Here is a 25,733-nt window from a genome sequence, read left to right on the forward strand (position 1 = left end):
TTTGCATAAATCCATAATGGGCCAGGTATTATTTTGTCGAAGGACAAGAGTCTAAATGGAACGATTACTTCGCTTGCTTGCGAGTGAATTCTAGGAGGTCCGACGAAGACATCGCGGACGAAAACGTAGCGGAGAAAACAACGTAAGACGGAAACTTCGTTGTAGAAAACATGTGGGAGAAAAGAAGGCAGGAAAACATATCGTAAGTCTAAAACATCATCGAAGAAAACAATCGTGGTACAAAACATCGACGAAGAACAGAAAGCGGTTCCAAAACTTCGCAGTTTAAAAATATCGTCGTGGAAAATATATTCCTGTAAAAGAGAGTAAATAAAATAATCGCATGACGATTATTCTGCAGATATATCTTTTCTACTTTTAAAAGGTGCTGGTGCGTATTCGAGTAATGAATTCTAGGTGCGAGTAAGAATGAGGAATATTTTTACCTCTATATTTCATATATTTCCTTTCATTAATAATTTTTTGCTAAAAATCCAAGAAGGAACTCTTGCATTGAAAAGTTGAAAGGAAGTAGAAAATTAATGATACGTATGGGAGTACTACGCAGTTTTTATTTTTTATTTTAAGAGAATTTTAAATTTATTTACTTAACTATTAAACGTTATTATTTAATTAAGTCATTTCATAAAGTTGTATTGGCAGTTCTTCATGAACAATATATTTTTAAAAAATTAAAAAAGGGAAAAGGAGCATTTACTTTAGATTAAATGTATTTAAAAGTTTTATGCATGTCTGAAATTTCTAATATTATGTTCTTTGAATAAAATTAAGACTTCTTTTGTTCTTTTTCCTTCAGCTTCTTCAAAGTAATCCTTTTATATGAGTATCCTTTGCATGTTGCGATTCGTTAGTTGTGATGACACAAGTCAGGATGAACTACGTAATATTTCAGTACCGTTTTTATATTTATTGGATTATTGGAAGAGCACGTTAGGGCTCTTTTCCTAAGGGGAGGGAAGCGTTTGGGGAGGACTTTCTTAGGAAAAGTTTCGTACGCACATTACACATTAGAAAAACCACAAAATTATCAAGCAGCGTGTTTTTGTGCTGGGTCTAGCTACCAGCGTTCAACGACTTTACCTCTGGACCACTGCAGCCAGATAGAGTTATTAACGGAATAGATTATTAACGGAAATGCATTCATTTTCACACTATTTTTTTGAGAAAGATCAAATTTAAATTTAGATCTAGAAAATGTAAACGCAGAATTTTACAAAAAGAAAACATAGGTACAATAAATCCTCTTGTCGATTACCATCCTAAGATGACCGATGTTTCTGAGAAAATAAGTAAATATAGGTTTTTCACAATGTCTCTCTAAGATGACCGCATCAACGGAAGACTAAAGAGATATGGAATCGTCAACGATCGCTTTGAAACGAATATTTTATATTTAACTTTACATTTATATATTTTTATAAATGATTCTAAAATATGGTTAAGCTTTTGTGTCTCAGTGTGCCACTACATGGAACACCCAAATTGAATCGCTTCGAAAGCCTCTAAATTCAACCGTAAATAGATAAAAATTCTTTTATAATATACTTTGAACTTTTCTTTTTAAACCGTAGATAGCAGCATATCACAAGGAGACACATAACTTTAATTTATTATGTGTTATTAAAATCCATTTTTTCAAGTAATTTTCTCTGTTTTTTTAATGATATAAAAATTTTATTTGGAGAAAAAATAGGCATAATTTTGCTGGCTGTACTCCAAATTATTTTTTTAATCTTTCATACAAAAATCATACGCAGAATCATTGAATAAAACCAGGTGTTCCATTAGCGGGAACACTGCGCCTTTAGCAATCTCATGCTCTTACTAATCAGAACATCTGTGCTCTTAGGAGAGAACATCCGTTGTTTTCGTTTTCTGTTTCCGTTGATTTTTTTTGGCGAGGGAATGAATTGAAACAAAGCAGCATTGAGGGGCGAGGTGGTTTTTGTGTTATGAAAGCATTAATATTGGCATCTCGAAATTTTTGGGGGCAATTTTTAGGCGGGAATTTCATTAGTAGCTTGACTCATCTTTACTTAGACCTACGCGAATTTTTTGCTGTCTTTTGAGTCTCATTCCCGTTTATTTTCAATAATTGTGTAGATATATTTCGTGTATCTCTCTATTATAAGCTTATTTTTCTTTTTTGTTAATATTAATCGTAGTTAATTATTTTAATCTTAGTTGGTTTGTGCTTCCATCAAAAAGGTGTGACTTGCTTTGAACAATTTCACGAAGCTAAGAAATAGGAAAATTTATAAACATTTTTGTATATAGGACTTGTGTATATAGATATGTATCTCATTTATCCGTATATATTCAAGAATATTGTGTATATCCAGGAAACCATGTATACAGCCATAATACAGAGTTTTTTCATTCTTATGCAAACGCTTCTACTCATTTTCGTGCTTCACTGCAATGCTCGCTTAGTCGCACTTTTCAAAGCTCTGGCGGCGCAGTGTTCCACCTCATGGAACACCCACAGAATTAAAACGGTAAGTGCAATTTTTACAATATTTTACCTGTATACTTATTTAGGACTAAATAGACTGAATACAACGTTTCTTGCTGAAATTCCGACTTTAACGTACAGTGCGCCGCAAAGGATTAAATATTTTAGTTCTATGTTACGCAAATTGTATTTCTCTCTTTGTACCGAGGAGAGGCGCAGACACAAATTTGTTAGGATCGTAAAGCTCGGGTTTAGAGCTTTTAAGTTGCGGTGAGTTTCAACTAAGACGAGGTTCTCCTGAGTTTACTTGGTGAGCCGCTACTGAAGGCGGAGATTTCAAAGTGTTCTTCGCCGTTCCTCAGCCAACTTAATGTTTGAAAGCCAATAAAGTAGTTTCGGTCAACATTATGACTCTGAGGTTTCTTGGGTTCTACACTGAGGGAACATCAAGTGAATTTACAGTCCACTACTTTTGAACGACGGGACATACAGTTTTCACACACAATTTATTCGAAAATGTTTTAGTTATTGCTTGAACTTTTAGAACGAAGTTCTCAGCGAACCACTTTTTTTTACGACCACTTCTTTAAAGTATAGCTGTGGAATTCTGGTACTAATTCTCATCTTTTTAAGATTTCCCATTTAGGTAATATTTTATTACTGTATTTTACAATATAAAGGAAGTATTATAATTACGAAAATTTTTAAATATCACATTTCAGTGGAAATATCCATTTTGTCCATATCTGATTCCATTTGGATGATTTTTGTGCGACATCTCATACGGACAGAATAAAGACATCTTCCTTTTCATAATATATTTTATAATGCATTCAAAAGGGATTTTTTCGTGTTCTCTGTATGTATGTAGATATAATATATGTGTGTATGTATCTCGCATAACTCAAAAACGTTTAGCCGAAGAATATTGAAATTTTCTAAAGAGTAGGCTTGCTTCTCTCTTTATATTGCAGGTTAGCTGTACCAACCGTATATGTATATGCTCACGTATATGTACACCAACATCCTTTATCCGGCTTAAAAGTCCCTACACGACCTTTATTTTTGCAATCGTTGCTTGTAGTAATATACTTCCAGTTATCGAAATGTTTTTAAATCACGAAAATATTCATGTTTTGGCGATGTCAAATTTTAACAAAAATTCTTTTTTGACAAATAAGTAAATCCAAATTTTAATACAGTCTCGCGGTTCGTATACTTACATTTGGGAAAGTTTCATACTTGTTATCTAAATAGTATATAAAGAAGAAAGTTTGTGTGTTTGTCCTCTCATAACTAGGTCACTACTATAGCTATCACCACCAAACTTTCTACAATTCTTTTATCGTTCCCGGAATAGGTCGACGTCACTTTTCTCCAAAAAAAAAAAAAAAAAAAAAAAAAAAAAAAAAAAAAAAAGTAGCTAAAATCAGAGCTATAAATTAAAAACTCGGAAAAACGATAATTTTCTTTCTCATTTTTCGAGTGGCAACAGTCTCGCAAGCTGGAGACGAAAATCTGCTTTATTTCGAAAGTTGTTACCATTGCTCTCTTTCAAATCCTAGAGTTTGTTAAAATACGAAAATAGACAAAAGATGAAATAAAAATAGCTTTCCCAGACATTAAATACGTTATTCCCGACTCCGAAAATTCGAGGGAAGCCATTTCGACTATACTCATCTTAACTACTTTCACGAGCCAAAATACTAATTAAAAATTCTGAAAGTTCTAATTTTCGCACTCATTTTTCCTAGTGGTAACAGTCTCGGGCGTTGGAGATAGAATTGTTTTATTTCGAAAAGTGTTGCTACTGCTCGCTTGCAAATCGTACATTTTGTTAATAAAAAAATTTGTAAATTTTACATAACCTATATATATAAAGAAGAATGTCTGTTTGTGTGTTTGTTTGTTTGTTTGCGTTATTGATTTCTGATCAATTATGATAAATATTATGCGACATTGAATCGACTAAAGTTGAAATTAGGTGAAATATTGGATGGAACTTGAGCTGTTATGGCCATTTGATTAGAAAGACGAAAATCACTAAAAGCTTAGTGACATTGCTTCTGATACAATGAGAGAGAATTATATTTTTCTATCGAAATTTTTTATGTGGGGTTGCATATCGCAACAGACTGAAAAATATATAACTATGAATCGTATTTTTTACATCGTTAGAGAAGGATTACAACGGTATCGTTCTCTCTGTTGTTAGATACATTGCTTTCAATCTAACTTAATTGACATCGGGTACTTCCGTTAATAAAGAAATAAAATTAGAAAAAATTCATAAACGCACGACCAAAATTGTGCAGTATACGTAATTTCAAAATCAGCAACTTTCTTTTAGGAATCGGGTATTCAAGTTTGAAAGAGCAATTCGAAGAAATAAATTTAAATGATCAGCAGCAAAAAGTGTGTATAATTTAATAGGCCTTATAAGGAAATTCACATAACTTATAAGGAACAACACATAAGGCCTTACAAGGCCTTATTTGTTGTTCGCCTGAGATTTTTTATTTTAGTAAGCACATAATTTTTCGATTTTTTTCATTCGAAAAAATATGCGTCTGTTTCTCGTACTTTTCTAATATACAGTGAATTATTTCATAAGGGCATTACGCGGAAATTTCTAATTATTAGTTTATATATAGTATATAGACATTGTCAAACATTCGTTTCCTCCAGATGTAAACCACCTGTTTCTCGACCTGGCCCAAACAGCTTTTTACATATTGTTAACTGCAAACAATCATTCGATTTACTGCATAGTTAAATGGAATGTATTCTGAGAGCTGAAAAATGTCATCTAAGCAATTTGCAATTTGATTCATTACTAGTAAATCTGAAATCAGTTTCGTTATTTTAACAAGAAAGGGCATTTTTATGCATAGTGCTGGAAATAGAATAAAGATTTAATAAAAATTAAATTTTAGGTTCGAGTTCCATTTGATGAATATCAAAATGTTTACCTTGAAATATTAATAAAAGTTTTTTGAAAATAGGAATGTAATTTTTAATTATATTAAATCTATTTACTCTAAAGCAAAATGCCGTTACATTAAATATCAGAGGCACAAGTAGAAGATATAGAACTGGATATAGATGGCTAGAAGTAAGAAACAAACAGAAAAGAAAGAGAGAGATCAGAGTAAAATTATTCATGTTAAATTCAAATGGAAAGAATTTGAAAATGCTATATTTCAATAGCTAAGATTTAGTTAACTCTAACAGGGAGAAGTACCTCATATGGGCATAGTATACATCACAAGTGAAGTGGTGAAAGCATACGGTATCGTGTTTTTACTATTTGAACACTTTCGAAGATCTGAATGATGAGTTTATATATGTCAAATACTCTATTAATTACTTATCTCTATCTATCTCTAATTTTACACGTACTGTCCACCAATGAATGCTCGATGTATAGGTCACAGCCACTATCCCACCAAAAGAGAAAACTTTCATTTATGAAACTTCCTAGTACGTCTGCCAGGGAAACGAAAAATGGCTTTACATCTAACATTATCCTGCACATTTTTATGAAACATTAACATTTTGATTCGACCCTTTTGTTTTATTTTGTTTTGAGTTTTGTTCAAGCAAATGTTTCGAAAATCATTCCTACTTGTAAATACCTGTTTGTTTCTTGTATGTTTGGGGCACCATTGGTCATGTGGTTAGGATTGCAGAATACTGAGAGTTTTATGGAAATGATCATCCCAATTGTAATTTCCATTATTTATATACAAAAACAATATAGGAACATGAAAAACACCAATATGGATAGTTTAATAAGACGAAACTTCAGCTCGTAAGTGCTGATAAAAAACAATATACAATAACTAAATGTTACTGTAGGATGTTTATTATAGCTTAAATAAACAATATTCTGTTTTTGCTCAAACACAGCGTTAAAAATACCAAGTGGTTGACACGAAGCCACATAAATTTCATTTGACTAATTATTAATATATTATTATATCATAATATTAGTTAGCAGTGGTAAATCTAGGTATTAAAAAACCGTAAACACGAATTTTTGAAAATTTTAATATTTCTCCTTTGACCACGTTTGAATTATCCATTTGAAATTAGGCATCAAGAAGGTGGCAAGGGGCCTTCATTTTCAAGGAATGATTTCTACCGGCAGTAATTTTACAATAATATTATAAGATTAGACATAATAAATCTGACAGCATGAATGCATTATATGAAAAAAACCAGGAATTTGCATTATTTTGCTGTAGAATGTTATACTAATTCTCGATTATCCGTGTGTGGAATACCCGTCTTGCAATTTGGAACTAGGTACCGTTGAAGCAATTTTAAGCGACCAGCGAATATATTTTTCATTTAGTCAATTTGTCGAAATTTTAATCTTTTTAATTGCAGTTTTACATATTTTGATTACCATTAAAAACGAACGTGAGTAACTCATCTGAAAATGTATAAGCTGTGAGAGAAATCATATTGAATGATCTGAGCATACAGAGGAGACTAATTATATGCCTTTGGCTTTACAATCCTTGTTAGAATATTTCATTTTCAGAGTTGTGTTTTTGTGTTTATTGCAGCTTGTAGGATGATGAGTGAAATTGCTTGGAACTCCGTGCATTAAATAAGTGCAAACATTGATTACAGACCTTGTTAATTAAAAAAAAATAAACTTTACAAAAAATAATATTACAGAATACATATATTTCTTTTACATTCCGAATCAATTTTCCGTACCTAGTTGAGTCACATAAATTATGACAAACTTTGAGAAATGAATTTAAAAGAATTAAATATAAAAAAAAGAATTTAACAAAACAATTATAACTTGGCTGTGCGAGAAATCTCACAAATACTACGTTTATGTTTCTGAACAAATGCATAATATTCCCTTCATTTCTATCCATCAATTTTATCATTTATCTCTCACACACTTTTTTATAAAAATCTGTGATAACACTTTACAAACATTTAAACAAATAAATGAAACTTATACAGATTGGACTGTCAAATACCTCGAAAAATTAGTTGTTAAATTTCAAAAAATTTCAGATTTCATTACGAGATATATCTGACATCGAAACAGGTCTCAATTCGATAATGTCATGGATTTTTAGAATTATGTTTACAGTTTGAAATTATCCTCATTATACGAAAAATATTAAATAAATTTGTTAATTATTAGTTTCCTTGCACACTCTTGTGCTATATGTACTTTAACGTACAAAGAACGTTATAGAATAGTGTTATCAAGGGTTATTTAAATCAAACTGCTCTGCGTTTTAAGGCTGAGCGGTGGCTTTCCAATTAACACGCTGAGTTCGGCGCCGAATTTGCTGTCCTTTCCATTCAGCCGGCAGCGAGTTAAACCTTAAAGCTAAGCCGTATTATTGTTTAGAATGTTTCAATACATTTCATTAAAGCTAAATTTGATCACATTTCATTGACACTATGTTTATTAACTTATACTGTCGGTCCCGTGGAACGACGCCAGGCAAACGAAAATTCCAGTGCCGGTCCCCAGGAACCGACGCCGGCCACACGGAAAGTTCACTGTCGGTCCCCAGAGAGCGGCGCCGCGATCAACGTGTTAAGAAAGTTTCGGGCTGGTAAGTAAATATGTATTTAATTCAAATATATGAATTAATATGTAATCTATATATATGATTGATTGCATTTGAGTTCCATTTCGAATACTCAAAACTTAAACACAAAGAACTAGAGCCAGCAGATACATAAATCAGTTTATTGAACGCAATTTAACAGAATCGTTACAGGTGATGAGATGTGGGTAGCTCACTTCACCACAGAAACCAGCAACTCACGATTGATTGGCGTCACAGGGATCCACGCGCCGGACGATCCTCAGTCTATGCACGGAAATTGATGTGCACGGTATTCTGGGATAGTAAAGGCATTCTGCTCATTGACGTATTGGCGAGTGGTGCTCCGGTGAAAGCTGATCTTTATTACGCTTTACTAGAGAACATCTGAAGAGCCATTCAGAACAAATAGCTTGGGATGTTCAGTGCTGGTGTTGTGGTGTCCTACGACAACATCGGACGCATACGGGGAATTCCACAAAATGTATGTTGTAGACGTTTCGCTGGGAGATGTCTGACCATCATGGCTCCGATCTTGCTGTCAAGTACTTTCACGTGTTATTGCACCTGAAGACGTTCTTGTCTGGGCACACTTTCCTACAGGTGAAATGTTGCAGACAACTGTGACGGGCTTCCTTTCTTCCCAGGCGACAGACTTCTATGACACTCTAATGGAAATAGGTAACCGACGCTATGACAATTGGTATAGTTCCGATGTTTCTTATGCTGAGAAGTAGCAGAAATATAGCTGTATCTTTTGCAATAGATCTTTCCAGGTAATAAGACTTTGTTTTTATGGTTTACGGCAAAGTAATTTTTCGGACGACCCTCTTATTGTTTAAATAATCATTATCAAATGAATATACCTTCATCTAAATAAATATCTAACTCATTGAAATCATCATCTATATAAATTTCCTTCTAAATCCAATCAACTTCATCTGCTAAATTTAAATCATCATCTAAGACATCTAACTAAGCATAACTACCCAAAACACATCTTCATGTTAAACCATCATATATATATTATCATCATCATCGTCATTGAAAATATCGCCAAATTAAGATAAATCATCATAGCTCAAATCAACTAAATAAAAAGCAGTATCATCTAAATCACCACCATCAACAATATGATTCTCATTTGATCATCGTCTTCATCACCTCAACCGTCTAAATCACCATCAAATTGTTATCTGAATAACCAAGAAAGAAATTCTAAAATTATCACCAGATAATTCAAAACCATCATTTAAATAATCATCATCATCGAAATCATACCTTCAGTTTAAACCGTCGTATGTGTCGTCATCACCATTATCATCGTCGAGATAGATAAATCATAATCCTCCAGATCATCTAAATAGAAAGCAATATCAACCAAATCATCATCTTCTTCATCCTCATTTAATCATCGTCTTCATTGCCTAACTCCTCTAAATTATTATATAAATCACTCTCACATCATGTATAAAATCGTCATCAGTCAAAACTATGTCACCATCAAATTCATCTAAATATTTATTATCACTTAATACACATCGTCATTTTAACCTTCATGTATATCGCGTCACCATGATCATCGTCAGAATAAGATAAACCATCATCACCCTAATCACAAAATTTTTAACCATCCTATGTATCATCTTCATCATCATCATTGAAGTGGTCGTCAAAATAAAAGATCTTCACCTAGATACAAAGCCCAATCACCTCAAGTTTTATTATCATCCTACTCAAATATTCATACTCTTCATCATTAAACCATATACTCACGATCACCTAAATAAAAAATCATCAGCAGTTAATCTAAATCCTCGTCCTTAAAATACCAGTTAAATTATTTAAATCATGATTTTTTAGAGTTTCGCTAGAGTGCCGTCAAAAAGAGCCAGTTTTGTTCAGGTACAGACAGAAGGATATCACCGGAAGTTCACTATCTTTGGTACAGGTGTAGTAACCAAACGCCCTCAGGAGATGCCAGAGGCTTGGGTACGTAGCCGAAACCTATGCCATCTTAGATAACGTGACACTCGGAAGTGACATAAGAGTTTGAATAACGTAATGTTTCAAAAAGTTTTGTTTTTGTGACAACGAAAATATTTTTTTAAGTTTCATGTCAAAACGACGAATTGTTTTCTTTTTTTTTAGGCAACGGCCTCTGAATCTCTTGAAATCTTGTTTGTAATGACATTAAAAATTTCCCTTTTATCATTAAATCTGATTTTAATTGAGCATCTCATTACTTACTGTTTGTTCATTTTGCATAATTTTAATATAATAATAATAAGCAAAATGCAAAATGTTAATCGTTAATGAAAAATGCGACCAGAGATATAAAATAAAAAATTAAAAGACAAAGAATTAAATTTATATATAAAGTTTTACCAGAATAGAAAAAAAAGAGAAAGGACTTTAAAGAATAGAATAGTTGAAGGGGTGTTGTTTATGTGAGTATCGTTTGCTTCATTTTATTGTTGCAAACAGCGTAAATTCCTTTTGCTTTTCTTCCTTTAGTTTTGAACTTTATGTGTGGCAACAAGATAATTGATTGATAGAATTGTGTTTGTGACAGCCATGTAGAATGGCTCGCTTATTTTGTATCAATTATTTTGCATCGCTGACAAGTGTAATTTAATAAAAGTGTAGGAATACAGTTCATTTGTTGATTGATTATAGTTTGTGAAACATATTAATTTAATAGAATACAGGTGTTGAAAGCCAAAACATTTCATAAAATGAGGATTTCTGATATTTGCATTTTCAAATTCTCTATAATTTTAGCTTTCTTAAAACACCATTCTTTAATCTCTATGAAAATTAGGACTGTACAAAATCTAGCTTTAATTTGTCATTGAATGCTTTGATAATTGAGAATTTTTACATAAAATCGCCTTTTTCGAACGTGATTTTTTTATACTCTATGTAGTACCTATTCTCAAGAACTACTGCTCACAGGTATCCGAAATGTTTATACCTTATTTACTACGTTTCCAAATATTTGCCGAATTGAGCTTTTGATTATAATCAGTGCTAAATTTTACTATGCGTAACAAAATATTCTGTAAAATACTCTAAAATTTAAAATGATAAAAAAGCTCGTTTCAGGATATTCAGCTAGGTATTGTGATGTTCCTTCCCTTAGCGAAAGACGTTTCCAGAACATTTTATCCGCGAGGGGCGAAAGACGTTTCCAGAACATTTTATCCGCGAGGGGCGAAAGACGGTTAAAGGAAGGGACGTAGTTACGCCGGAAAACAGAGTGGAGGCAAGCTGGTGGGAAGAATACGAGACTTGTGACTTTTGCGGTTGGACCGGCAGTCATGCCGTGTGCAAAGAGGTAACTTGAGCTAAATGTATAGTAGTGGTATTTGTTTTATTGTGTATTGTGTAATAAATTAGTGGATAAAATTTCAAAGCTGATGGAGATTATTTTCCTATTATGGCGAGTGCATGAGAAATAGACGAACCCGCCTCGGAGTTGAAACGGTGCGAGGTGCAAATAGGAGCAGTCCATAGGATAAGATTGTGAAAAAGGAAATCACTGAATAGTGAAAATAATAAATAAATATTATCGTAAAAAGTTACTGAAAATTATAAAATGAAATTCGGTGATAGTTCACGAATGGATCTACGGTATGAGAAGATTTTTATGACGAAAGAAAATGGCGCGTTTAAGGCAATGTGTGCGAATAAATCATCAGATTTTGAAAGCGTGATGTGCTAAAACGTTCACAGCCAGTAAGTGGTAAAATGTGATCATCAGTGTTCATCATCCTAGTGAAATCGTGAAAAGTTAAATCAGGGTAACGTGAATTACCGTGTTGTAATCATGTCAAGTTACGTGCCAGTGCAGTGTGCTCATGATTAAAGTTTACAACGTCAAGTTGTGCTCTTCGTTCGACATTTTCACTATCGGGATCAAAGGTAAGTCCTTCTTAATTTATATATTAACCATATTAACTTGGAAAATTAAAATTGTTTTTATGTCTGGTAATAACATGATTCGAATGTCAGGCGTTAAAACCAGTAGACGCCGAGAAAGTATTTTTTATATGCAAATGAGAAATTAAGGTTCTTATTTTTATCAAGATATAGGAGATATTGATTGTTAAATGAAAGTTAAAATAGTTCGGAAATATGATATCAGAAGTGATTCTGAAGCATTTGATTGTTTACACAGATTACTAAGCAAGGTCGAACGGACTTGTTTGTTGTCTTGTTTTACCAAAATGTTTTAGTCACTGAAGTTAATAAGTTGATTAAAAATTAATTCGTTTAACCATTTGAAACAATACGTTTAATATGTGTGTCAAAAAGAGCCAGTTTCATTCAGGTACAGACAGAAAGATATCACCGGAAGTTCACTATCGTTGGTACAGGTGTAGTAACCAACCGCCCTCAGGAGATGCCAGAGGCTTGGGTACGTAGCCGAAACCTATGCCATCTTAGATAACGTGACACTCGGAAGTGACATAAGAGTTTGAATAACGTAATGTTTCAAAAAGTTTTGTTTTTGTGACAACGAAAATATTTTTTAAAGTTTCATGTCAAAACGACGAATTGTTTTCTTTTTTTTTAGGCAACGGCCTCTTACAGGAATGCGTAAATGCGATACGGCGCAATGCAGCAGTATTCAAAACATTTTATTTTCAGGATAATTTAAAAGATTAGCATATTTCTTTTTGCATTTATGTGTTTAACAGTATATGGTTAAATATATGTTAAAAGTTTAATATGAGAATCTATTATTCATTATTGTGTTCCCTAATGATATTGTATGCTAAGTGAATAATGGTAGTATTCAGTAGTAATGAACTTTGTACGTTTGCCTATAATCAAGTGTTATTATTGTATTGCATGTGTAACGCTGTAAAACGGAAATATCACAGATTAATAAGGGTCTTAAAAGGAGAAATAGGGTGGCAGAAGAATCAGACGAAGTCATAAAATCCATGCAGACTTAAATTAAGTTAAAGGAAATGGGGCTACAGCTAGAAAAGTGTAAGTTGGAGGCAGATGCGGCTAAAAAGCGGTTAAAAGAGATGGGATTTAGGGAAACACAATTAGAGAGAGAGCGAGATAAAAATTAAAGAAATAGAGCGTAGGAAAATAGATAAAGAAGGAAGCGTATCGCAATCAGAGGAGGATGGGGTTTCAGATTCTTAGAGCAAGGGAAACGATTATTGAAACATTTGAAAATAATGAAAGGAGTTATGATTGACCCACCATCGAAAGCTGAGAAATGGCCGTTCTTTTTACATCATGCTGAAGTGATTCTTAATCTCTATAAAATTTCTGAAGAAGGGAAAATTATTTTGCAGAGTTTAAAAAAAAAAGTTAAAAATTTGGTCGCGACTCTCGATGAAATGGATTTAAATAACTATATTATGATTAAAGACACCGTATTAAAAAAGTTCGAGATTCCTCGGAAAAACCGATCGAGGCAGGGTGGTGGGGTGAATACGAGACTTGGTACATTAGCGATTGGACCGGCAGCCATGCCCTGTGGAAAGAGATTACTTAAAACATGTTTTGCGCGTCTTATATTATGTATATAGATGATATTACTTAAAACATGTTTTGCACGCCTTATATTATGTATATAATTGAATGTATACTATACTAGTGATATTTGTTTTATTGTGTATTGCGTACCGTTATGTGTAATAAATTAGAGGATAAAATTTCAAAGATAGAGATTATTTTTTTACTATGGCGAGTGCATAGACGAACCTGCCTCGTGCTTGAAAGAGCGCGAGGTGATAGATGTACTTTAATTACGTAAAAACCTTAAAGCCTGTAAGAACAGTAGATTTTTCAGAAAAGGTAATCCAAAAATGGCCAATTTAACATTGTTGCTATAGGGTTTCCAACACCCCTTAATAAAAAGGAGTAAAATATTTTTAAAAAATGGTATTTATGGAAATAAGAAAAAGAAATATGTTTAGCTTATAAGAGTATATAATATTTCTGTAAAATAAATAAAGTGAGCATTTAAAAGTAATTTTTTAAAATAAAAAACCAAAAGGAAATATTTATAGTTTTTAAAATCAGTATTACGTTTATAAAATGAAAGAACTTAAAATCTTTTTAAAGTAAAAATAGCGAAAAGAAAAATTTAAATGAAAGTTTCACGTTGGTAAAGTTAAATATTAAAGAGAAAAACATTTTTGACACGAGAAAGGGAAAATAAAAGAATTTTAAAGTCAAAATTACATTTGCACAAGTTGCAAATTTGATAGAGATTCGCGTTCCTTTAAGCCTCGGGCGCATCCCTATGACGGTCGGTTACTATTAAGCTTGTTATTGTAAACTGGCTATTCAAATTACAGTCGGTATGCGCAAAGGGGGCCTGAATCTTCATCCTGAACAATAAACAAAATTATTGTTACACATCACATAAAAATATCAGTTAAAATGATAATTCAATTCTGAGTCACAAGCATGAGAATATTTGAGAAGGTTATATCGCATACGCAAATAACCAAAATGAAAGATACTCGAAACGGATGACTGTGCACTGTCTGCAAAATTTCAGACCGGATCTTGGTCGTTTGTGGTGGGCATTGACTTCCAAGTACAAAAGTGTTTTGAAAAACGTAAATGTTTGCGCTTTGGTACTTTTAAATTTAAAATAATTTGTTTTGTAAAAATTACGAAACCTAGCTCTTCATATGTTTCTCCGACACTCATAATTTTATGAGGAAAAAGTTTGCACTCGTTATGAAATAATTTTGAACATAAGTATCTCCGTCTGATTTCGATGGACATCAGTCAATTGTTTTGTGATTTATTTCTTATAACCAAATACCTAGACAGAAGTCTAGGTATTGGAGGAAAAAATAATTAGTCAGATTTCGTACTTTGTGCAATAATAACCGTTTATTATTCGAAAAGACAAAAAGTTGCGTCATTTAAAACAGATTATTAATTGAAGTATATCCACGGTTGCACAAATAAAGAGCGAGTGAATATTTTGTGGACAGAGCGTGTACAATTTGATGAAAGGCATATGCAGTAGAAAAGTGCCCAAACTGGCGTAAATGGATAAAACGGCTTTTGTGGGAGTAAAATCTTTTTTATAAATAAATTTTAAATTAGTAAGTTATTTATTATGATATAAATAGTAAAATATAGATAACTGGTACTTTTATTTTCAGCTTTTTTGAAATAAACTCATTACGCATCGTGCCAAAAGAAAATAAAAAACTTCTTTCAAAATTTAATGCTTAACGTTCTTTTTTGGAAATGAAAATATCAATTAACAATAGACAAAACTCTTCCTTGACCTTGCAAATTATTCTAGATATCCTTAACTTCCTTTAGCTGGTAAAAACCTGAAATCTCTTACTAAATTTGGCATGGAATATGCCAGTAAATTTCAAACGTAAAAATGTGCGCCATTTGTTTTTACATAAAATTTCTCATATAAATAACTCTTGGATTAGACTTTTTTTGAAAAGTATCTTGACCCAAAACGTCTAAACTGTTTTCTTAAAACATTCGTTTGCTATTGAAAATTTTATAAATATAACTAGACTGAGTTTTGAATAAAGGAAATTACAACGCATAAGCACATTGTTGGAACATTTTGTATAAGAAAACGTAATCGCATATAAATCAAGTTCTTATATCGCTTAATTACAATGCATCAGGTCTTTAGTAAATAAAGAAAGCAATAAAATACACATGGTGGTTTGGCAATACCAAAAACATCATATCCCGCAACAGCTCTTCTTGATTATTTCATACCTTAGAAAACACGAGCAAATATGTCAATTGCGGAAACATTGCAGTTTCGCAAGCGATAAGGTGGTGCGCAGGAGAAATGATTATCGGGGAAAATATTTCTGCAAGGTAGGAGGTGATTTGTATTCATTCTGGATGTGGAAGAGAATGTTATTCTAGGACTTCGAGAAACAAGGAACATAATTTGGATAAGAGTGCACTTTCGACCAAAGTGAATTTGCGGAATTAGGAGTCATGTTCTTCTTTCTGTAGTCATTTGAAACCGTGGTTCTGATGTCAACATCAAAGACTTAACGATATCACATTTGATTTTAGTGAAGTGTAGTTCATCCAGTGGTTTCTTCAGCAGTAGTTATGGCTTTTGCCGAACGAAACAAACACAATGCAAGTTTCAAATGTTAAGTCATTCAGTTTGCGAAAGAAAATGGAAATCATGCAGTTTGGTTTTCGTGAGTGCTTCGTACACGAGTGGAGGAAACATGAAATTTTACAATGATTATTGCGCCAAAGAATAACTGTGCATTGCATAAAGAAGTAATGAAATAGCTTACCGTCGGCGAAAGTGTTGGAAACTGCATTGTAGAAAATCCCCATCATCGCTAGAATGAATTAATTGTAACAAGAAACAGCGTACGTTTCTTTGACTTAAAAATAGAAAAAAGGAGTGCAAATGGAAGTGAAAACTCTAAAGCAAACTGAGTTTGTGTTTTCGATTTACTTCACGGAATAATTCAGTTCTCCGAGAAAAAAAGACAAAATTTTTTCAAAGGCTTCGCAAATATAGAGATAAAACTTTGATGAGTTTTTAAAAATATGGAAAAATTTAATTACTATCACGTGTTGCAAATATGGATGTCATTCCAGTAGTTTTTATACGGTAGGAGATAAATAAACAATGATATGAAAGAAAAATAACGGTTAACATAGAAACAATAGTCCAACGAGAAATCTCACCTCACCGTACTGATCTCCTGCTTAGCCGACCGTACGAAATTAAAATCCCATCGATATCTTTAAAAGAAAGATTTTGCAGAAGTGCAGTTTCCCGAAAGTGTTTTCATCCGTATTCAAGAGAAATGATCGGCGGAGAAAAATGTCGTGAAACTGTGGATAAGAAATATTTGGCAAAAGCTTCCTTTTGTCTCAGATAATCAAGAAAATCCAATACTTTGGGACATGTTCAGCCTCCATCTAACGGATAACACAAATATGTTGTTGAAATAATGTTATACAGATATGACAGTTTATCCAGGCGGATTATTGCCATTAGTTCAGATATTAGACATATATGTCAATATATCATCGATAGAATATTTTTAACGTCAGTGGAATACTCGAGCAAACGTGAAGGTGAAAAAAACAGTTACAAATGGAGACCAAATACGTCATGCCAGTCCATAAATAGTGTGTCAGTAAATAATAAAAGCACGGAATAAAATTAAACCCATTTAATATATGTGGTATATCTGACGGTCTAGTTGAAACGGAAGATGATTATTTATCTGTGGATCAGAGAAAAAGTGACGGCGAAAATGAAACAGAATCCGATGATGTGCTTGAAGATATAACTTAAGCCGAATATGAGGAACTTGGATCTATGGAAGTATGGATCAGATGTGAAGGTGAAAATGAAAGAGAATTTTTAAGTACATAAACTGTGTTATTTCTTTTAAAGAAAAAAAATTTAATTACACGCAGAAATCTAATTTTCGTATGCTCACTTTTTCCATATTTCCAAACATAAAATTTTTATATCTGGCGTACAGCGCGCACGCATAAATTTCCATCTTACATTTTGTTTTAAAAGTGCGTCTTATACGCCTGAATATACTATAACAAACATAGCTGAAACTTAAGTGATAGAGATATTTACATGCTTGCTGAACCATTGTATTCTGCTTTTTCCCTTCTATTAGTTTACAAATGTTTTCAAAATGTCGATGTTACGTTTTTCGATCTTTGTGTTGAGAAAAGAGATAAGGAATTAAAATTTTTATCTCGGAAAACAAAATTCCAAATCAGATTTCTAATGAAGAAGTGAAATTTTCTATAGCTTTACTTTCCGGATTATTTAAAATTAAGAAAAAGAAGAGAGGAAAAAAAGAACTGATTTGGGTAACCAGAATATTTAGCCATTGAGTATCTATTGATGGGAATGTATATAACTCTAATGAATAGTACAGAAATAAGATAAAGTTACGTTTCGGTTTGTAGGCCTTACATTTCAAAATGCTTTTATACATCTTAAAGCGCATAGCAAAAGATTAGGCTCTCAACCGCTTTTTGTGTAATAACGTCAGAGAATAATTCTTACAGTTACAAGGTTTTCAAATAATACATTCCTTCAAAAGTAATCTATTGTATTAAGATAATGTGTTTTCGAGGCGGAAGAAAATGAAACAGAACGGCGAGATCCTTCAGAGTATGATCCTGTAATGCTTTAGCAAATCTTTCGCAGTCTAAAGTAATAGAGAAATGTGGTAGAGCTTCATCTAACACTATAGTAATGTAGTCAGATTATTTATATTATGTGACTATGTGTCTCTATTCGATGTGTGGGAAAAAAACGTCTCCAACAGGTTTATATATACGATACCATTCAGATAAACGCAAAGCAAACCAACATTTCCATCTAATAATATTTATTTTATTTTAGTTATACCATTTTCTAGTTAGATAACCAATTTGTGAGCAAGAATTTGTATCGTAACAGTGAATCATATTGCTGCCAAATTCCAAATATAAAAAACTAAAGCTCACGAATCACAAACCGAGAGTTTCTGTGAGATTTGTGAGGTGCGAAGGAATCTCTATTTTGAAAGAAATCGAAATTGATATAAATTCGCTTTATAATATATTATTCAGTTTTTTTCTCTAATTATATTATGATTCTGATTTAATGTATACACACATTTTAAAAGTTATTTTTTCGCTCATTTTAATTTGTAATCTTGAATTTTTACACTAGAAAAATCCTGAGTAGAAACGGAAACTGTGGTATGTCAAACTACATTTAAACAAGGTGAAAGCAAATTAAAAGCTAATGTACATACTACAATACCTTTTAATTTGTTTAGAATTACAATCTTGGTAATGCAACTCAAGCTGATTAACACATAATTAAAAGCGGATAAACATTCCTTTTTGAGCGTTTCTTTGAATCTTGATATAAAGTCCTATAAATATCTGCAGTTGGATAAGACAGCTCAGGGTCAAACAAATTTTAAAATGAAATCTGTATAAATTAATTTCATGAGTTCAATTATGAAAGATATGACGTGCAATATTTATTTGCACAATTTAAAGCCAGTAGCATAACATAAATTTATAGTTGAAAAATACTGTCATGTGACTATGTGTTAAAAAAGTCAATAAACTGTGACTTTCCAGGTAAAACCGGAAGACCTCGCAGCCATGAAAGGCACTGAAAACATAGATCTGAACTACGAAAGAGTGTACTTAGTTGCTGCTAAAATAATGCTGATATCTTAAAGTTAGCATGACTAATTACTAGCTAATAATATATCAGTAGTTACACTTACCGAGCAAAATATTATCAAATGCTGTCCATATACTAAGAATACCATAAAGTTCTTCATAATAAAAATGTTATTGATAATAAATTTTGGTAAAATGAAGCAGGTGTATGATTTATTTGTTCTATTTTTCTTTTCCGGGTCTTGCTTCGTTTGGTCATTAAATCAATCGTTCTACAGTTGTTATCGAGTTCTGGCTCTTTTCGCAGTTCATCCGGTTTCCTTTTCGGGTTTGACAGTTCTTTTCCGGTTCCAGCTTGTTTTTCAGATGAGGATTCTTTTCCGTTTTTTGCTTTTTTTCCAGGTATTGCGTCTTTTCTGACTCGTCTATATTTTCCAGTTCTGGCATCTTTTCCGGCTCTTGCTTCTTTTCCAGTTTTTGCATTTTTTCCAGTTTCTTATTCTTTTTCAGTTCTTCTTTGTTTGTTGTTTTTTGCATTTTTTCCAGTTTCTTCTTCTTTTTCAGTTCTTCTTTGTTTTTTAGTTTTTGCATTTTTTCCAGTTTCTTTTGACTTTTCAGTTCTTCTTTGTTTACTAGTTTTTGTATCTCTTTCAGTTGTTTCTCCATTTTCAGTTCTTCTTTCTTTTCTAGTTTTAGTATCTCTTCCCGTTTTTTCTTCTTTTTCAGTTCTTCTTTCTTTTCTAGTTTTTGAATCCATTCTAGTGTTTGTTTCTCTTTCAGTTCTTGCTTCTTTTCTAGTTTCTGTTGCTTTTCCAGTTTTTGTTTGTTTTTCAGTTCTTCCTTCTTTTCCAATTTTTGCTTCTTTTTCTGCTCTTGTTTCATTTTCAGTTCTTGCTTCTTTTCCAGTTTTTGCTTCTTTTTCAGCACTTGCTTCTTTTTCAGTTCTTGCTTCTTTTCTAATTCTTGTATCTTTTCCTGCTCTTGCTTCTTTTCTAGTTTTTGTATCTTTTCCAGCTTTTGCTTCTTTTTCAGTTCTTGCTTCTTTTCTAGTTTTTGTGTCAATTCCAGTTTTTTCTTGTTTTTCAGTTCTTGCTTCTTTTCCAGTTTCTCCTTCTTTTCATGTTCTTCCTTTTTATCCAGTTCTTGATTATTTTCCAGTTTTTGCATCTTTTCGGGTTCTGGCTTCTTTTCCAGTTCTTTCTCGTTTTCCAGTTTTTGCTCCTTTTCATGATCACAAGGATCATGAAAATCCAATCTACAAAATAATCAGTATATCTTTATTTCAGTAGTAAAAAAGTGAAAGTAATGCAACGACTATCACGTTTAACATGCACAACACTTCCATATTTAGATACTATATAACACTTTTGGCTCAGTTTCATAGGGAAAAATCTCCCCGTAGATTTATTGCCTGACAGAATGTTTTTCTACAAAAGGCGAATTTGTTGCTTTTGTTCTTCTGACCTAAAGCCAAGCAGAAAAGTTAAAGCATTTGGCGTGATTTGTATGCAATAAGCGACCTCCATGAATCTCACGTAGAGCGTAATAATTTGCAAAGTTTCAGTGCCTTACTTTTCCTTACTTAATTTTGACATAAGTTGAAATAATAATAATAGTAATAATAAACAGGTGGCTTAAAACAGAGGGAAACAATGGCGAAAATTGCAAAATAGGAGGAAAAATGAAACTGAAATGAAAAATAAAACAACTACAAACAAAGGATGGAAAAAGCATTTTAGAAGATATACACGTAACGTTCTTTCTGAATCAGCAAAACCTGTATTTAAACGAGTATAAGTTTGAAAGCTTTGGATTCATTTATTTTTTCAATCAATTACTATTTCTTACGCATGCCAGATATTTTAAATTTCTTCAATTTTGGTATAATTTACTTACGTATTTTACCATTTCTTATTATTATCCAGTAGAGGTAACCTTACACATCATTAAAATATCTCCGAGTTTCCTCATTTAAGTCATCTTTCTCGCAGATCAATCTCTTTGCATCGCTGGCTGCACAGGTTTCAAATTTTCTCTCGTTATTCCGAATTCGGAACATAATGCTGGTCTATTTTGTCGTCCAGCAAGAAGAACTAGGATTTTTGCCATCATTTGTTTTCAATTGAAAAATTTATTCTCATCTTCAGTTGCATTCTTAAAGTTTTATTATTTATACAGGAATAAAGAAAGAAATCAAACAAAGCAAAACAAATTAGGAAAAGAAATATCTGTTTTCTCCTATATTTATTGTTCCCTGTAATTTCTTTTGCCTGTTCCATTAAATTTATTGAAGGAAAATTTGCTAAATCTTTCAAAATGTATTTCCTAAATCCTTATGCGAATTAAACCTTTCTGAGCGTTTCGGCTACACTTTAATGGCTTTTACAATTTAATGTTTGAATACTGACAGCTGCCTATGCTGAAATAATTTCTCCATTGACCTCGAAAAAAGAAGAATTAAAGTTCCAGGAGATTTTACAATGAAGGACACATATTTCCTATTTGAAGGGCAAGAAGATAAAAAAAAGATATTTTCGGATGGGAATATGTAGCATTTTAAACACCGTGTTTGTATATTTCATCATATAGTAGCAACACTTGAGTCATAAGTATTTATGCACATATATGAGAGAGACTACGATGACGAAAAATGAAATGGCAAAACATGGCCGAAAACACTTTCCTGGCCGGTACAAACAACACAAAACACAAGAAAGAACGGACACCAGTTATGCTTAGCGCAAGAGAAATTAAAAAATAGGAACAAAATTAGACACTTATGGACCTGAAAGAAGGTGTTCGAAATTACGACCTGCACCCTGATGCAGGTATCACATCTCTCGCACATCGAACATAAGATGTTCTCGAAAATACCGTGCATTCCCAGGACTTTCCCAGCAGCTGCCACGATATGTGTCACAAGTTCCTGTGTGACTTCTAACAGAGGTTTCGTGCAATAATGTGTTGACGTATCCCGAGAGGAAGTCACCGAAGGAACTTTCGAATACTTTCTTTGATGACGATCCCCTGTTTTTGTTCTTATTTCTTAGTTTCCGCTGCGCTAAGAATAATAAACAAATACCTTTACACTGTTCGTACCCTATTTTTCTTGTGTTGTGTCTCGTCACTATGGGGCCAGGAAAGCGTTTTCGATCATGAATTGCAATAAACGATTATATATATATATATATACGGGAGTTGGTTTGTTCCCCTTGAAAAGTCAACTATTTTCCGATCAATGACAATGATTACATGTTTTTAATTTAATTTTTCCTTTTAAAATTGAAATTTTGTTCTTCATGATGATTTAATTCTAGTCCCCGTTAAAACATTATTAACAATTTACTTTCAAGTTACCTCAAAACATCTTTCAAAATATAACTTACCAGTATTGATTCACTATTTTAAAATAATTCTACTTTAAATAAACTTAGGAGACAATATAATCAATTAATCAATATTGTTTAGGAAATAAATTATATATATATAATCGTATATATATATATATATATATATGTTACCGTGAAAGATCGAAACTGGAGAATGTCGACTTTCACCGGAGAATGTCAACATTCACCAAATACGTCGGTGAATGATCGAATATTGCATTACATTTTTGTACATTCGGACCCTCACCGGTGTATGTCGACAATCACAGATATGCTCTGGTGTAGGTCAAAAAGAGAGGAGTATATGTACACGCTCTCGTTGCAAAAGGAAGTGTTCCACAAATAAATGCAGTTGTAAAAGCAAGGGCCTCTTGTGCAATTGAAAGTGTCCTAATAGTTTAAGTTGTTGCAAATAATAAGATTTGAATCACGTAATTTAGTAAATTTTTAACTTCTATTATTTTCCTTTCTCATTTTGAATGTACAGTGTGTTTCAAGTTCTTATATTCTTAAGTTCTTATTTTAAGTCCCAAGTGCGTTTTTTCGCGACCGAATTACGGAGAAGAAAATGTAATATTCTTATGTGTTCAACATTCACCATTAGTAGATGGTGAATGTCGACATTTACCGGTGTAAGTCAGAAATAAGTGTTTTTGAAAAATATTTCGGACATACAACAAGCGACTATGTGAATGTTGACATTCACCGGTGAAAGCCGACATTCTCCAGATTTCGGTGTTTCACCGTAACATATATACGATAAACGTATATATATAGATATATACGCATATGTGTGTGTGTGTATGTGTGTGAATTAATGTTAGGAATTCTGATCGCACATATTGATCTATAATACAGAGCAAATTTGGCAGATGAATAAGATAAAATATTCAGATTTATTTCAATTCACATTTGCGCCCCCAATTCATTTGAAATTCTAAACTTACCTATTTCTAGAATATTTATATTTCTCATATTGTTGGGAAAATTTATATTCCCACTTAGCTAAGTCATCATCTTTAACTGAAATCATGTGATGGGGATATATAATATTAGATTTTTTTTCATAGATAGATTTTGCACTTGATTTGCTTATGCTTCTGAATTTAAATGATATTGTAGATTAGTTCGAGAATTAAATCGTTTACATGTTTGCATATTTTTAAATTATTTTAAATTATTTGGCTTTTTTCCTTTTTTTAGAATTTAAATTTGCTTTTTTATATTTTTATTTTTTTACTTTTTTACTTTTATACGTATTTGTTAAGAATTTAAATTTGTTTAAATATATATATATATATATATACATAAACATATATTTTAATTAATTAATTTTTATTTTTTAATTTGTTATTAATTCAAAATTATTTAATATTATATATTAAAAAAATAATTGCAATGAAAAGTTAGAATCTCGAAATTTTTATTATGTTTCATGAGTAAATTCTCAAGACTATAGCTAAATAATATCATAAATCTCTGTAAATCTAGAAATATATAGTCTAACAGAAACAGGTGAAGAGAACAATTTATATGAGTTTTGTTCCGAATAGAGTATGGGATGGATTTCAGTGTTTACTTAATTTGTTTTACATACATATATATATGCATATTATTTATAAACATAAAGTCCTTTTTGTCTTTGTTACTCTAATTATATCAACTATTTCACACTTACTTCTCATTCACAAATTTTACAAACTGGCCGTTTAAACACGTGTATTTTGTATATTAGCTTTCTGTTTAGGTATTTCATTAGTTAATGCAATAAAGTTTCCTCATAATCAAAAGGTATTACAATAAATTTGAATTCTTCACAATGTGATTTTCCAACTTAAACATTTATAATCTATTTTTGTAATGAAGGAATGAAAAAACATTACGCATTACAAATCTGAAAACGTATTATTTTCCAGACCAGCGTTTTTGTCAAAAAATTATTAAACGTATAATTAAACTGGACATGAAACATTATGTTTTGTTTTATTATTTTTTCCGAAATGACTTACGTCTCCGACACGTATTGCAATCTTAAACATTGCGGATCCAATTCTTCTAGTAATTGTTCGCTGAAGTATATTTTTGCTTCTTCTTCTTCTTCAAATATACGTCGATAATTATTTGCGCTGAAATATTTTTATTTTATTAAATATATATGTTCATATGTTTGAATTCATTAATTTAATAAATGATTATTTATACGTTTTTTGTCAAAAGTAGTAAATCACATTTTGCGAGCATTTTTACATTACATTTTTACATTTTTGTCAAAGATTTTTAAAGGCGCTATGTTCCACGAAGAAAATAGCTTTACTTATTCAAAATCTTCAAAAAACAGTAAATATGGAAATGAATATTCGTCTTATTAGCCTAAATTCCATTATGAGGATATACAGGTATAATAGGAAATGAAGCTGCTGGCATCAGCAGCTCAGGATGCCATATTAGAAGGTCTGATTGACATCTATCATCTCAGATCAAACATTGCAATCAGGAAAAAAATTTCCAAACACGTTTTGATAAAATAACAAACAGGATGGGACGAGGCAGATACAAGAAGATTGCTCCACAGTTACTTTCCGCAAGTATCCCTATAAAGAATACATTATTTTCTCCAATTAGATTGGCAACAAATCATGGAAAGTTTCCATTTTATTTCCAGAGATTCTTAAGAAGGCACGTAAAATGCGAGCGCGAAAAACCTGCAAATCTAGCAAAACCTAAGCTTTATAAATGGCACTCTCCATTACTTTCCATTCTTAGAAAAAGAAAACTAGGATTTGCATCAAAAATTCCAGAGAATGTTTTTTCTACAATATGAAGTGTGTGTCTGCACTTGAACAATTTATGAAATATATTATTGAAAGTGATAGAACTGTGACTATAAGTATCTAATCATATTACAAGAGTTAATAAGCAAGTATTTAAGAACATGTAAATTTTTTAAACCGTGGCTTCCGTTGACCAGGCTGATCAAATTTCCAGTCGAGCGCAACTAAGCAATGATTGGGCTCTCAACCTTATGGCTGCGTATGCTGAGCCGATGAATGATCAATCGTTTGGACAATTTCCGCACAG

The 25,733-nt window shown here is 32.1% G+C and overlaps 2 protein-coding genes across 6 annotated transcripts in view; both read right to left on the reverse strand.

Moving 5' to 3' along the window:
• LOC146998813 (uncharacterized) overlaps positions 1 to 25,733 on the reverse strand; it is a 940,238-nt gene that overhangs the window by 593,439 nt on the left and 321,066 nt on the right. The window lies entirely within an intron of this gene.
• Positions 13,716 to 25,733, reverse strand: part of LOC146998817 (uncharacterized) — a 42,934-nt gene continuing 30,916 nt past the window's right edge. Inside the window, exons 2-3 of the mRNA XM_085812273.1 lie at positions 19,371 to 20,521; positions 13,716 to 14,444 (exon numbers count right to left, since the gene is read on the reverse strand). Coding sequence (XP_085668399.1) covers positions 19,525 to 20,521 — 997 coding nt within the window. The 3' untranslated portion in view covers positions 13,716 to 14,444; positions 19,371 to 19,524. The remainder of the gene's footprint in view (positions 14,445 to 19,370; positions 20,522 to 25,733) is intronic.

The sequence above is a fragment of the Stegodyphus dumicola genome, chromosome 2 (assembly GCF_044657685.1).
Source record: "Stegodyphus dumicola isolate Sdum_Otavi_A_Nest chromosome 2, ASM4465768v1".
Lineage (NCBI taxonomy): Eukaryota > Metazoa > Arthropoda > Arachnida > Araneae > Eresidae > Stegodyphus > Stegodyphus dumicola.